At 45.2% G+C, this 15,000-nt stretch overlaps 1 protein-coding gene across 1 annotated transcript in view; it reads left to right on the forward strand.

Moving 5' to 3' along the window:
* scin (scinderin) overlaps positions 1-15,000 on the forward strand; it is a 30,876-nt gene that overhangs the window by 5,126 nt on the left and 10,750 nt on the right. Inside the window, 4 exon segments of the mRNA XM_048230429.1 lie at positions 5,615-5,769; positions 8,724-8,885; positions 9,583-9,732; positions 11,299-11,391. Coding sequence (XP_048086386.1) covers positions 5,615-5,769; positions 8,724-8,885; positions 9,583-9,732; positions 11,299-11,391 — 560 coding nt within the window.

Below are 15,000 nucleotides of genomic sequence, written 5' to 3' on the forward strand. Positions count from 1 at the left end.
TTTGGCATTCAGTAGTTGAAGAGGAGGCTGCTTGCGAGACCGTATGGAGAATAGTCATTCTTAAACCATGCATTACTAAAACCTAGCATAGCCTTCATTTTACTCGTCTATTATTTGAACTCATTGGCAAAGTGAAACTAACTTCACCAAGGTGTTATATGCTGGCGCAGTTATATGCAGTTACTTTCACTGGGCTGGAAAAAGCAACACTTACCCTAATATTGCTTCACTAGTTCGCCCTTCTATATGATTGCTTCAGCTAGACTAGAATGTATGGGAGAAGTGCGTGTTTGGCAAGGTAGCTGGCCATGGTCCTGGAGTGCCTGGAGCGGATATCGCGATAGAGCGATGACCGCTTGCACCCCCCGTGTAAGGAGGAGTAAGGAGTAACAGGGTTATTGGTGAAATGGAGGAGTAGGGAGAGGGGGATGATTGCCAACGCTGGCCGGAGCGTGTGACGAATGGAAAAGGAGGTCGGCTTAAATAGGCCTACCCTGCGGCGGCAGTGGGTGAGTTAATTGCTGTCAATCATCCCGAAGGCTCCACCCGAACTTTGTTTATAAAACATCATTTCACTAGTACGCCCTTCTATATGATTGCTTCAGCTAGACTAGAATGTATGGGAGAAGTGCGTGTTTGGCAAGGTAGCTGTCCGTGGTCCTGAGTGCCGAGCGATATCGACAGAGCGAAGCGATCATTGCGCCTAAAAGATCACAGAGAAAGGCCGCTACCAACTACATAAGTGTTTTGTTGAGCTTTAGCCGTGAACTGGCTGTGATTGAGCGGATGGGAAGACTGGTGGCATCCGAGGACCAACGGCCCAGTATTTAAATTTGTTGCTCCGATAAGCCGTTGAGCACAGCTGTTGTGGCAGCTCCTATCCTGAAGGAGTGTGCGGAGTAGCGATCCGCGGGAAAACCAGATTTTACTAGAATGGTTTTTAAGAGTGTCTGGAATCTGTGGCGAGTGATGGGTAGCCCTTCGTCTGACACGAAGAGCGGGCTAGTAGACAAAGCTTGAGCTGACCGATATGAGATGTAGTGAGATAGGTATTGGAAAGGCTGAAGATCTGAGGCGGAGTTAAATGGATATGGAGTGTCCTTTTCGGGACTGATCGGTTTTACTCTGTTTGATGGTAAATCGAATGGTGTCTTGGTCTAGCTGCTCTAGATCTGTGATGCACGGGTGGACATCGGGAATGAAGAGAGACGTATACATGTAAACTCGCTACATCTCAGCAGCCCAAAAGGCCAGTAGAAACATAACGGAGATGGTGGAATCGAATGCGGTGACATGAACTCTTTATGGAAGGGTAGCTTTATGCAGGTGGCTTAGAATGCTTGAGGTAATGGGAAGGCGGGAGTCTTGGGGGACTGGATGTTGCCTACGGATACCTTTAATTAACAAGCCTATCCTGAGGTTGAGAAGGCATTCGGATGCAAGTTTTGTGGTGAAGAAATGAATGCCAGCTAGGTAGACTCTAATGGAAGAGACTTTGATCGAGTGAAGTGTGGGCGTGGGTGATAAATGATGATATGGTGACTGCATAGAACTGGGAAATGGTAGTGAGTGCTGCATGGAATCAACAGTTTGAAACGACCAAGCAGTCCAGTAGGACTGCATGGTCCTGGAGTGCGAGGGCTTGAAGAGGCTAGGTCGGCCATGATGATGGGCTGAAGATAGCTGAGGGGGTGGTTTGGGGGAAGATGGTCTCCTAAAAGCTGGGAGTGGAGTAGGGCAATGGTCCGGGCCTCTGGAGCCGAGCTTCTGAATCTCTGGAATTTAAAGGCGAGAGAGAGAGTCAGCAATCCCATTGTGGCAACCGGGGGGCGGCGCTGCTCTTATAATAAGCTGGTAGCTGGCTGCTATCCAGATTAGACGCTAATAAAAGAGGGGAAAGCAGGCGACATTTTGAGCTCGTTATTAATGGCGTGCACTACGGCTTCGTTGTCGCTGTGGATTAGCGCTCTTGAGGTCCCTCCCTTCCCCAGGTAGGGCCGATGGCTACGGGGTAGAGTTCGAACACGGCTGACCGATTCGTTTCCGTTGCGCTGCTCTCTGAACTCTAGTGGCCACTGACGGGATGCAAACCAGCTTTGAAAAGCCTCCGGTCATGCTGAGGGGCTGGCGCCGGTGTACAACTGGAGCTCTTCTGGAGATGACAGGCAGCCGTGAGAAAACATGCACAGACCATTCCATTCGTCAAAACATCCTCCAGAGTTTGATATCGCCAGACACTGGGCATCTAGAGATAATGACGCTCTTCGAGAGATGGGGTTGCTGAGCGCAGTTTAGAGATAATGGTGATGAAAGGGCGGCCCTGAGAATGAGTTGACTAGTGACACAAAGGGCTGCGGACTGGGGCTATTGCAAGAGGGGAAAACGGTTATGGAGCTCAGACGAAATGCCCAGTAGGGTTTTAGTTCAGAGGCCGACTTGGCAGCGATTTTGCTGAAAACAGCCGGTGTAGCCTACGATGAAAATGAGCTCCCCGAGGGTAACGGCTAGGGCCGCAATGATGGCCAGGTAGTCATTTAGCCTTTTGGCGCCGACTGGGGAACATCGTAAACAGACGCACTTCTGTGTAGTTGGTAAAAGCCACGTGAACTCGGAAATGACAGGGTTTTGATGCTGGGCCAGAATTTTTAAGAGAAAACCAGTTCGCCGCAAACTAGATCCCGGTTATGAGAGGAATAGGAAGGAGGGAAGAATGGTGAAAGGTCTACGCCTGCACCTGACAAGATGAGGTTCCCGGTGGGCGCCAGACGGGTGGTGGTTCCCAACGCTGCAGCCGTGAGGAGGCGGTGGCAGGGCCTGTGCTGTGGCTAAAGGATAGTTTTGCTGCGGAACGGGACATCGTGGTCCGGCACTCGCTGAGTGCTGATGATGACCGGGCTGCCGAGGCTGGTCTAGCTGAGCCGGGAAGAGAGATGGGAAGGGAGAAAAGGAGGGAGGGGAGGGAGGGCCGCTAACGCCGACCGGAAGGGGAGCAACCCAGACAGGGTCGCGAAGTGGGACGGGAAGAAAGAGGTTAGGGGAATAGCGACGCTTGTCGCTATCGGGCGCCGCTGAGACCAGGTGCTCGCTAACTCATAAGAGAGATGGGAGCTAGGGTGAATCTTCCACCGACGCTGGTGAGTTGAGGCGGCAGCAGACGCGGGTCCCGGAAATGGAAAGGGAGGGGAGAGGGGGAGGGAGGAGCAGTCGCCGAATGAGGTGGAGGTGGGGCAGGCCTGGACCGAGTCCTGGCTAGGGGAGGTGGATGGGGAGGGAAAGAAGGGGGGGGAATAGCGTCGCCACCAACGCCGCCTGAAGAGAGGGGTTGGACCCGGAGATGCAGCGGAGATGCGCGCGGAAGAAAGTCGGGCGGAATGGGCCTGAGTCATTGACGGGTCGGCTGTGGCTGAAGCAGCGAATGATGCTTCTTGAAGGCAGGTGGTGTGAAGGTTCTTATCGGCGAAAGCCCGGTTCTGGGTGGCTGGTGGTGTGTGCTTCGTCCAGCTGAATGGCCGGGGCGAAGGAACCGCCGGATGCCAGAAGGAGCAGCTTGCTTCCTGGTCTGGGGAGGAAACAAAGTGAGGGAGCGGGAGGGCTTAACGGACCGATCGCACGGAACGCTGCCGCTGAATGGAGAGTGCTGATGCCAGCCATCAATCCAGTGGGTAGGGTCATCGCCTTGCTGGCGCTTTGGTCCTGGTGCTGCCAGAAGTTGAGGCTGCTGAGCGGGAGCACCTTTCTGCAACCGCTCGAGGGGAACGATAAGGATTATTTTCACCGGCGGAGGGCCCTGGTGTCGGGTGTTGGCGGACGGTTGTCCTCCAGATCGCTGGAAGAGGCGCGGATTTCTAGTTCCATGTTTGTCTTTGGCAAACGATACGCTGACTGGTTGATTTTGCTAACGCCGGAGCTGCAGACGATGGAAAGGAGGTCGGCTTAAATAGGGCCTACCCTGGGCGGCGGCAGTGGGTGAGTTAATTGCTGTCAATCATCCCGAAGGCTCCACCCGAACTTTGTTTATAAAACATCATTCAAATGACTGAATAAAACAACATTTATCCTGCAGAGGAGTTGCTTATATCTCGCGGACAGTGCGCCTTCAGCTGTGCTCCATACGTGGTTCCTCGCCTCTCCCCAATCACTTTTAACCGTCATTACCAATTTGCAAATGATGGTGAATAACTACTCATCATGAGATGTACAGTATTTCGTAATATCTTTATTCTAATTATGTTTCCCATTGTAATTTGTAATGCTTTGCATGGACGCAAGCGCTGGTGTCGCTCATGAATGATAGAAGGATGGTGCTGCACCTGCCAATATGACTGCTTGACATGCTCTTAAAATAGCATATGAACAACTCGCCATGGACTTCTGACCAGGTTTAGGTGGTGTATGATAGCGATTTTTAGACAACCGCCAGGCCCCTCCCTAGGTTGTTAATTGCCACACCCTGGGCTTAATGTTTAAAAAAAAATAAACGGCAAAATAATCGGAATTAAACTTTCCATGGGTGAAAACGAAGTTTTACGCCATGCGCTGGTGCCCCAAATACAGCCCATTAGTGTTAGTGAGCCGCCTAGAGTCACAGTGTTAGTGAGCGTCTAGTCGCAGTGTTAGTAAGAACATTTAAACAGAGAGAAGCAGTCTAAGGGAGAATGTCTAGAGAGTGGTGAACTGTTCCTCACTGGGGAGGCCTTAACTTCCTGTCAGAGAGTGGTGTGAGTGTGTGTGTGTGTGTGTGTGTGTGTGTGTGTGTGTGTGTGTGTGTGCGAGAACATGACACTGACACTTGAGTGAGAGTCATGAGTGAGAACTCACTGTAACTGCTATTTTAGCTCAGTAGATTAGATCAGATTAAATTAGATTAGATTAGATTCAACTGTATTGTTATTGTGCAGAGTACAAGTACAGAGACAACGAAATGCAATTTGTGTCTAACCAGAAGTGCAAAAAAGCAGAAAAAGTGCAATGTGATATACAAAGTAGGTGGTGCATAGACAGGACAAAAGATATAGTGCAGAGTAAACAGTAGTATACTGTTGTTTTCAGAAGGTGGTTTAGAGTAGTATAAATTAAATATAAGTATGTGCAGTGTATTAGCAGTAACCTCAGAAGAGCAGAATAAATATGGCCATGTAATATAAACAACATGTACAGATATGTGCAATGTAGTGGCAGTACCATTATAGTAGTAGTAAGAACAATATAGATATGTGCAGTGTATTAACAGAACAATATAGATATGTGCAGTGTTAACAGAACAATATAGATATATGCAGTGTATTAACAGAACAATATAGATATGTGCAGTGTATTAACAGAACAATATAGATATATGCAGTGTATTAACAGAATATATTACAGGCGGGGGGTGATGGGGGCTTAGTTCGTTCAAATTGGCAAACATAGACACACACACACACACACACACAGATCTCTGCCTCACAGCTGTTGTGTTTTGATAGTGATTCACATTGTGTACTGCAGTGCTGGTCACTTGGCCGCAGTGTGTTATTCACAGTGGTCAGGTTGCTGTGTACACCTGTTGGTGGTGTTAAAGTCTAACAGGTTGTTATGTGTGTGTGTGTGTGCGGATGTGTGTGTGTGTGTGCAGGTAATGAGTGCACGCAGGATGAAAGCACAGCGGCGGCAATTTTCACCATCCAGATGGACGACTATCTGGGCGGCAGACCGGTGCAGTACCGCGAGCTGCAGGGCTACGAGTCCACCACATTCACCAGCTACTTCAGAGGAGGAATCACCTACAAGGTGTGTGTGTGTGTGCGTGTACGTATGTGTGTGTGTGTGTGTGCATGTGTGCGTATGTGTGTGTGTGTGTGTGTGTGTGTGTGTGTGTGTGTGTGCATGTATGTGTGTGTGTGTGTATGTGTGTATGTGCATGTATGTGTGTGTGTGTGTGCGTGCGTATCTGTGTGTGTGTGTGTGTGTGTGTGTGTGTGTGTGTGTGTGTGTGTGACGTGATAATCATATGTATGGTGTGTGATGGACTGGATGGACTGAGTGGTTGGACTCAGGTATGTGTTTGTGTGTGTATGATTATGGATGGATGCCTGTGTGGTCCAATAGGCCACTGTCTGGACTAAAGCACTCATTTCAGAACTCATAATTAGCAAGGTCCTTGCAGGTGTGTGTGTGTGTGTGTGTGTGTGTGTGTGTGTGTGTGTGTGTGTGTGTGTGTGTGTGTGTGTGTGTGTGTGTGTGTGTGCATGTGTGTGTGTGTATGTGTGTGAGTGTGTGTGTACTTAGTGTTTTAATAAACCCTGTATTTATGCCTCAGCAGACACACATGGATAAAACCATCATTCAGTACGGTGACATTGAGAGTATTACAGGAACAGGGTGCTCTTTGTGTGTGTGTGTTTGTCTGTGTGTGTGTGTGTGTGTGTGTGTGTGTGTGTGTGTGTGTGTGTGTGTGTGTGTGTGTGTGTGTAAATGTGTGTGTGTGTGTGTGTGTGTGTCTGTGTGTGTGTGTGTGTGTGTGTGTGTGTGCGGTGTGTGTGTGTGTGTGTGAGTGTGTGTGTGTGTTTGTCTGTCTGAGTGTGTGTGTGTGTGTGTGTGCTGTGTGTGTGTGTGTGTGTGTGTGTGTGTGTGTGTGTGTGTGTGTGTGTGTGTGTGTGTATGTGTATGTCAGTGTTACAGGAAAAGGGTGCACCACAGTTGTGTTCAGTTTTGCATAAATAATATACAGTACAGTAGGTGTTGTAGAAAATATACAGTAGGTGTTGTAGAATATACAGTAGGTGTTGTAGAATATACAGTAGGTGTTGTAGAATATGCAGTAGGTGTTGTAGAATATGCAGTAGGTGTTGTAGAGCAGTGGTTCTCAAACTTTTTACACCAAGTACCACCTCAGAAAATACTTGGCTCTCCAAGTACCACCATAATGACCAACACTATACAGTGGCTTAGTAGGCCTAAGTACTCGTCAAAAACAATGCAGAGGTTTTATTCCTAAAGAAGTATATTTAATATTGTCAGCCATTGATATAATATTTATATTTTACACAGTTTCAACAGTAAGACTGCGCTTAAATATAGGGAAAAAGTACATTATTATGTAGGCTACTTAAATAATGATTCAATTAAAATGTGTAGCCTACCATAGGACTGAATGGTGGACTTTGACTGCTTCAGTTCATCACGTTTTCGTAAAAAAACGTCTTGAACTGACGAACTGAACTGACGTCTTCATTAGCTAGCTAGCCTAACTCAACGTCAACGGCAGTTTCAAAATGCTACACACAGAAGCCTATTGCTACCCAGAAGCACTTGCAAACTTGTTAAAAGTTCATTTGTATCTCTTTTCATTTCTATCATCCATTCTAATATGTTTGATAGTATTTCATGTTTTAAATGTATTTTATTTTATTTATATTTATTTCAGTGATTCTTTGGCGTACCACTAGAGGGAGCCCCGCGTACCATTAGTGGTACGCGTACCACACTTTGAGAATCACTGTTGTAGAGCTCTAGAGTCTTTGGTTCAGCTACAGTAATTATATAAAGTCAATAATTGATACTGTAGCAAGAAGTCCCTCAGGTAAAATGAGGTCACCAAACTCCCTCACTGATCCAAACGTGTGCAGCCTCAGGGTTGTTTTATAACGTGTTCCACATGTGGGCTTTGAAAACAAGAGGCCATTTTCCTTTTCAGGGCTAAAGTTAGAATCAGGCTTGACATGGGGCAGATGCTGGGAATGTAAGAGGAAATGTTTTTTACATAAATGAATGAATACATGTGTGTGTGTGTGTGTGTGTGTGTGTGTGTGTGTTTCACTACTAGTTGAATCATTCCTAAGACAGACGCTGACATTGTGTCCTTTGGAGTCATGTGACCCTGGACAGCATAAGGCCAGTTCAGTTCGCTGAAGAGTCTGCATGTGTGTGTGTGAGTGTGTTTGTGTTGTGTGTGTGAGTGTGTGTGAGTGTGTTTGTGTTGTGTGTGTGAGTGTGTATGTGTTGTGTGTGTGAGTGTGTATGTTCGCATATGTGTGTTGTGAGTGTGTTTGTGTTGTGTGTGTGAGTGTGTATGTGTTGTGTGTGTGAGTGTGCATGTTTGCGTATGTGAGAGTGTGTGTGCGCATGTGTGTGTGACCCTGGGCAGCCAGTTCACTGGAAAGTCTGCATGAGTGTGTATTTGTGTGTTGTATGTGTGAGTGTGTATGTGTTGTATGTGTGAGTGTGTGCGTGTGTGTGAGTGCGTGCGTGTGTGTGACCCCGGACAGCATAAGGCTAGTCCAGTACACTGGAAAGTCTGTGTGTGTGTGTGCATGTGAGTGTGTGTGTGTGTGTGTGTGAGCGTGTGTATGTGTGTATAATTATGTCCGGCCACAAACAGCAGTGACTCAGTGGAGTAAAAATACGTTTGCCACTCTCAGGCCAGTGAAGTATAGTTCAGTACAGAGGCATGTGGTCACCAACACTTCTTGAATTTACAACAATTCTTGAACAATTCTTGAATTTCCCCTGGGGATCAATAAAGTATCTATCAATCTATCTATCTATCTATCTATCTATCTATCTATCTATCTATCTATCTAAACACTCCTGTTCATGGGTGTGTGTTTGCGAGTTTGTGTGTGTGTATGTGTATGTGTGTGTATATGTGCCCCTCTCAGGCTGGTGGAGTGGTGTGAGGTGTGTGGTTACTTACACTCCTGTTCATATGTGTGTGTGTGTGTGTGTGTGTGTGTCCCTCTCAGGCCGGTGGAGTAGCGTCTGGCTTTCAGCACGTGGTGACTAATGACCTTTCCGCCCGGAGACTTTTCCACATCAAGGGTCGACGCGTCGTCAGGGCAACCGAGGTGCCTTTGGATTGGAAGAGCTTTAACAAGGGTGACTGTTTCATCATCGACCTGGGCGCCGTAAGCAACAATGTTTCTATTTGATTTAATCAGACATCTTCATGCAATTAGCTGAGCCATTTTCATACAGTTCACATCATACAGAAAACATTTATTTTAAATGTAGAATTTCTAGGTTATTACATCTTCCCTTGTTTAAGTGTGTGTGTGCTTGTGTGTGTGTGTGTGTGTGTGTGTGTGTGTGTGTGTGTGTGTGTGTGTGTGTGTGTGTGTGTGTGTAAAGTGGGTGGATCAGGCAATATGTGCCTTTGTTACTTCAGTAGCAGTCATCAGTTAAACTCCCAACCAAGTAACTGAAGTAACCCGCTTAGCAGGTCCAGTCCACTATATTGAGTAAATACAAGCACACCACACACACACACACACACTACACACCAGGCTTGTGCAAAATTCCAGAATTGAATTGAAACTGGCTCTTAAATTCCAATTCAATTCTTGAATTTCACTTGCATTTCAATTGAGGTAGCAAACAGGAAGCAGAATTGCAATCCGAATTGTGCACAACCCTGCTACACACACACCACACACACACACACACACACACACACACACACACACACACACACACACACACACTACACACACACACACACACACACACACACACACACACACACACACACACACACACACACACACACACCATTTGTATTTGTATATGCTGACGGACTCTGTTGCTGCCTGTCGCCCCCTGCAGGTCATCTACCAGTGGTGCGGCTCCTCGTGCAACAAGTTTGAAAGGCTGAAGGCTGCGCAGGTGGCGACTGGTATCCGTGACAACGAGAGGAATGGACGCGCTCAGCTCGTGATTGTGGAGGAGGGAAGTGAGACTGATGAGGTCACCAAGGTACAAACTCTACACAACTCTACACCCTCTTTACAACACACACACAACACACACTCTACTCTACACTACACTTCCCAACTTTAATCCATCTCTACAACACACACACACACACACACACAGAACACACACACTCTACTATAACTGTACACTACCCCTGACTCTGCTCTAATCCACAAACTCTACACAGTGTACAATTCTATACCACATCTTTAAGCTACACTGCACTACTCCACTATTTCTAGAGATTCTATACAACTATAGAATCTACTCTACACTACTCTAGAGTATCTCTGTAAACTCTACACTACTCTAGAGCATCTCTGTAATTCTACACTACTCTAGAGTATCTCTCTAAACTCTACACTACTCTAGAGTATCTCTATAACTCTACACTTCTCTAGAGTATCTCTATAACTAACTTTACTCTACTCTGGAGTATCTCTGTAACTCTACACTACTCTAGAGTATATCTGTAACTCTACACCACTCTAGAGTATCTCTGTAATTAACTTTACACTACTCTAGAGTATCTCTGTACCTCTACTCTACTCTGGAGTAACTCTGTAACTCTACACTACTGCATCTTTACTCACTAACTCCACAAGTCTACACAACTCTAGCTCTACAAACTACTCTAGCTCTACAAACTACTAGAGCTCTACTCTACAAACTCTACAAACTACTCTGCACTACTGCATCTTTACTCACTAACTCCACAAGTCTACTCACCTCTATTGATCTCTATATTACTCCACAAGTCTACTCAACTCTATTGATCTCTATATTACTCTATAGACACTCCTCTGCATCACTCTCTCTACAGTGCCTCTCTTTATTTACTAACTGCACCTCTTCACAACTTTACTCTAAGGGTCTGTGTCTAAGCTCTACTGGTGTGTGTGTGTGTGTGTGTGTGTGTGTGTGTGTGTGTGTGTGTGTGTGTGTGTGTGTGTGTGTGTGTGTGTGTGTGTGTGTGTGTGTGCGTGTGTGTGCGTGTGTGTGTGGTTTTGACAGGCTCAGTGCTGTGTAACCACACAGAGCCTAACCTTTCAGATGGCGCCACACACACACACACACTGCTCCACTTTCAGTTTTCTTTTTTTTCTTTTTACACACACACACACATACACACACAGACACAGACACACACACACACACACACACACACACACTGGAGCAGCACTTCTATTATTTTGCTCAAAGCCCAAGCTAAACCACACAACCACACGCTGCATGTTTGCAACTAAAAGACGTTTTTTTTTTTTTTTTTTTTTTAGATGTTTGATGTGTAGGTGTGTATGTACAGTATGTGTGCATGTTCATGTGTGTATGTGCATGTGACTTTGTAAAGCAACCTTAAGTTTCAGAAAGGCCCTATATAAAAAACATATTTTATTATTATTATTATTATTATTATTATTATTATTATTATTGTGTAAGAGATAGAGAGACATGCATGTCTGTGTGTGTAGTATGAGTGTGTGTGTGTGTGTGTGTGTGTGTGTGTGTGTGTGTGTGTGTGTGTGTGTGTGTGTTGTAAGTGTTCTAAGTTCTCTCTGGTTTCAGGTTCTTGGGAAGAAGCCTGACCTGCCGGAGGGAGATGACAATGATGATAATGTTGCTGACATCTCAAACAGGAAAATGGCCAAACTTTACATGGTATGACACACACTAACATAAACACACACACACACACACACACACACACACACACACACACACACACACACACACACACACGATTGCTGATATCTCTAACAGGCAACAGGAAAATGGGTAAACATTTCATGATATCACAGATATACTCGCGCGTGATTACTGACATCTGAACAGGAAAATGGTCACTTAGGCTAGATAAGGCACACACACACACACTCACACACACGCGCACGCACACACACACACACACACATAGAGTGTTATCAAGTAACGTGTATGTATGCAGAGATGCCTTTGAGTGTGTGTGAGTGTGTGTGTGGCAAATGTGTGTTGGATTGAGAGATATACACAGGGGTGCAACTACCCATTTTCTGAGGGGTATGCAATAACAATATTGGCGCCCCCACAACACCCACCCACCCTAGGCTACTGTTTTAGTTATGATTGTGATTAATCTTACATTTATATAAAATGTAGATAATAACAAAAATATAACACAAACAACTAAAGTAAAATAAGGCCAACAATTTACCCTATTAGTGTGTATTTTGTCACTTTAAGGGGCACTGACTCTAAATGGTTATCATAACGTCCTTTTGCCAGCTCTTGCTCACAAAAGATAAGGCTGATCCAACTCTAGCCTTGTTTGTTTGCGCCACATTGACAGCACAATATTAAGTTATTACAAGCAGATTCTAGTAGAAGAGAACATGTAATGAGTTGTTGCTAGCTTGACATTTCTATTTGCAATTAGAAGTGCATTATGAGCCTAGTAGCCACCTAGCTATCTGAATGGAATAGGCTACATTTCAGTCGGCATCTACAGTATATGCTTCATGGAACACTCATTATTGAAGCCTTCTCTACAAGGAGATTGCTGATCCAGTCATTTTAATTACAGTACAAACCATATTCGAATGTCCCTTTAGTATTCATTCTCTTGGAATATGAGGATGATTGTGACTTGAGCACAGAGTTCAACCCGAAAGTTAAAAATGTTTGAACCATCATGATGAATCAGCATCAATAGCAACTTCATCAGCTAGTGTCACCGAGGCATTTACAGTAGACTTTCTGCTGGTCATTGCCTTTGCTCAACTGTCCCTTACCTTACAACTCTGCCTCTGGTTTTGATAGATAAGGCCACTGTGTCATTTCCACAAACCACAAGGACACAGAGTGTAACTACTTTGTTGGTTTCTTCCTGAAATAAATGTACCAACTTACAAAAAGAAATAATGTCAAACAATCTTTGAGTTTTTTGAATTGTTGGATTATATCTAAACACCAAATAGATTCATACTGTGTGTGTGTGTGTGTGTGTGTGTGTGTGTGTGTGTGTGTGTGTGTGTGTGTGTGTATCACGTGAAAGTGTCTCCCTGTGGTCAGAGAACCTTCTGGAAGATATGAATTCAAAGTCACACTTGGGAAGAGTGGGAAAAGACTAGCCTGACCAAACCCACTCCTTAAATCTCAGTCAATGGCCTCCTTGCCAGACTGACCTACTACCCTGGAAATCCAGAGTTCTCGTGAGAGCACCATTTAAATTGTCTCTGCGAGACACCCTGGCAATTAGCTTGTTAGTTTTACCCTTTACCCCTTGCATTGCGAGGAACCAATCACATCAGTGTATCTGATATAGGCGGTCCAGAGGTGAGCTAAACAGATGACGACAGCGCTGCAACGAATCAATCAGTAAACACTGGTCGTAGTGTTATCTAATTGCGTCGAAAGTCTGGAATCAGTCAGTAAACATTGGTCAGATTTTCAAATGCATGCTTGGTGCCCCCTCGAGTTGGGCCATTACATTAGTCATGGCCAGACCCTTAATTTTTCTAGATTACCAGGGTTTGGAATCTCCAGGCGACTGACCTACAGAGCCAATTGAAATTTGCTGACAGGTTCGTCTGGATTCTCCCAGTCTAGGGAAAGATAACGCCACAGTTATGGAATGTAACTGAATAATAAATGTTGAGTGTACACACTCTCCCTACTCACATACACACACAAGTGTAAATCCACACATGTACCCACATACATTTATTCACACCTTCACAAAGTATGTTTGCATATGTAAACATTAAATTACAGAAAACTTGTAATAAATGTTTTTCTCATATTAATGTAAGTAATCAACTGGTGAAGTTTCATAGTGATGTCTGCTAGTTAAATATGTTACCCTATTCACCTGTAGTGTCTCGCCTTAAAGGTGCTCTAAGCGATGCTGGGTAACGTCACTTCTGTTGACTTTCAAACAAAACAGAGAGCTAGCTCGCTACTTCCTCACCCTCCCTCCCGTGCTGCTCCCGTGCAATTGAAACTCTCCTAAACGTGCATCTCTTCTGTGATTTGCTGGAACAGTTTGTTTTTATGGGCTAGGTTTGCCCAGGCTGTTTTTGTTGCTGTTTATGGAGCGTAGGCTGTCCACAGAGATCGTGTTTTTTTACAGTGTATTCAGGACACAGACAGCTAGCGGTTGGTTAGGTGATGTTTGCAGTAAGTGACATAAAATGTTTAAGCCTAAAAAACATGTGGCATCGCTTAGAGCAGGGGTTCCCAAACTTTTCCATGACAAGGCCCCCCAAATACCACTAGGTTCTGGCCAAGGACCCCCGTGATGTGTTATTAAACCCATCGACAAAACTACGGCAAATGTAAAAATACATTAAGCTAATCCTAATAACTATTTTAGCCACAAGCACTTCGTGATGGAGCATACAGTGCGTAAAAATTGTATTTGGGGCTTTCTGCTATATGAGAGCTATCACTCTACTATTATTCACAGTCATTATCATGGAAAATATAATGTTCAGAAATGCGACACATTATTATAATGGCATTGTATAACAACCCTCATAGTAATGGGTATGTTTTAAATTTTTCAAATGTATTTATTTGTTGCTTTTACTTTTCCTTCCAACTTGCTGAGGCCCCCCTGGCCCCCCCTCACGGCCCCCACTTTGAAAACCACTGCTGTAGAGCACTCCTGAACACACACACACATCATCAATAGCTTGGCTGTAGAGCACTCCTGAACACACACACACATCATCAATAGCTTGGCTGTAGAGCACTCCTGAACACACACACACACATCATCAATAGCTTGGCTGTAGAGCACTCCTGAACACACACACACACACATCATCAATATCTTGGCTGTAGAGCACTCCTGAACACACACACACACATCATCAATAGCTTGGCTGTAGAGCACTCCTGAACACACACACACACATCATCAATAGCTTGGCTGTAGAGCACTCCTGAACACACACACACATTATCAATAGCTTGGCTGTAGAGCACTCCTGAACACACACACACACATCATCAATAGCTTCAATGGAAGAGCACTCCTGAACACACACACACACACACACACACACACATCATCAATGGCTTGGCTGTAGAGCACTCCTGAACACACACACACACATCATCAATAGCTTGGCTGAAGAGCACTCCTGAACACACACACACACACACACATCATCAATAGCTTGGCTGTAGAGCACTCCTGAACACACACACACACACATCATCAATAGCTTGGCTGAAGAGCACCTGCTCTGGCTATCATTGAAACTAGATGTACAGCAGAGCGGT

Source organism: Alosa alosa, chromosome 20 (assembly GCF_017589495.1).
Source record: "Alosa alosa isolate M-15738 ecotype Scorff River chromosome 20, AALO_Geno_1.1, whole genome shotgun sequence".
Lineage (NCBI taxonomy): Eukaryota > Metazoa > Chordata > Actinopteri > Clupeiformes > Clupeidae > Alosa > Alosa alosa.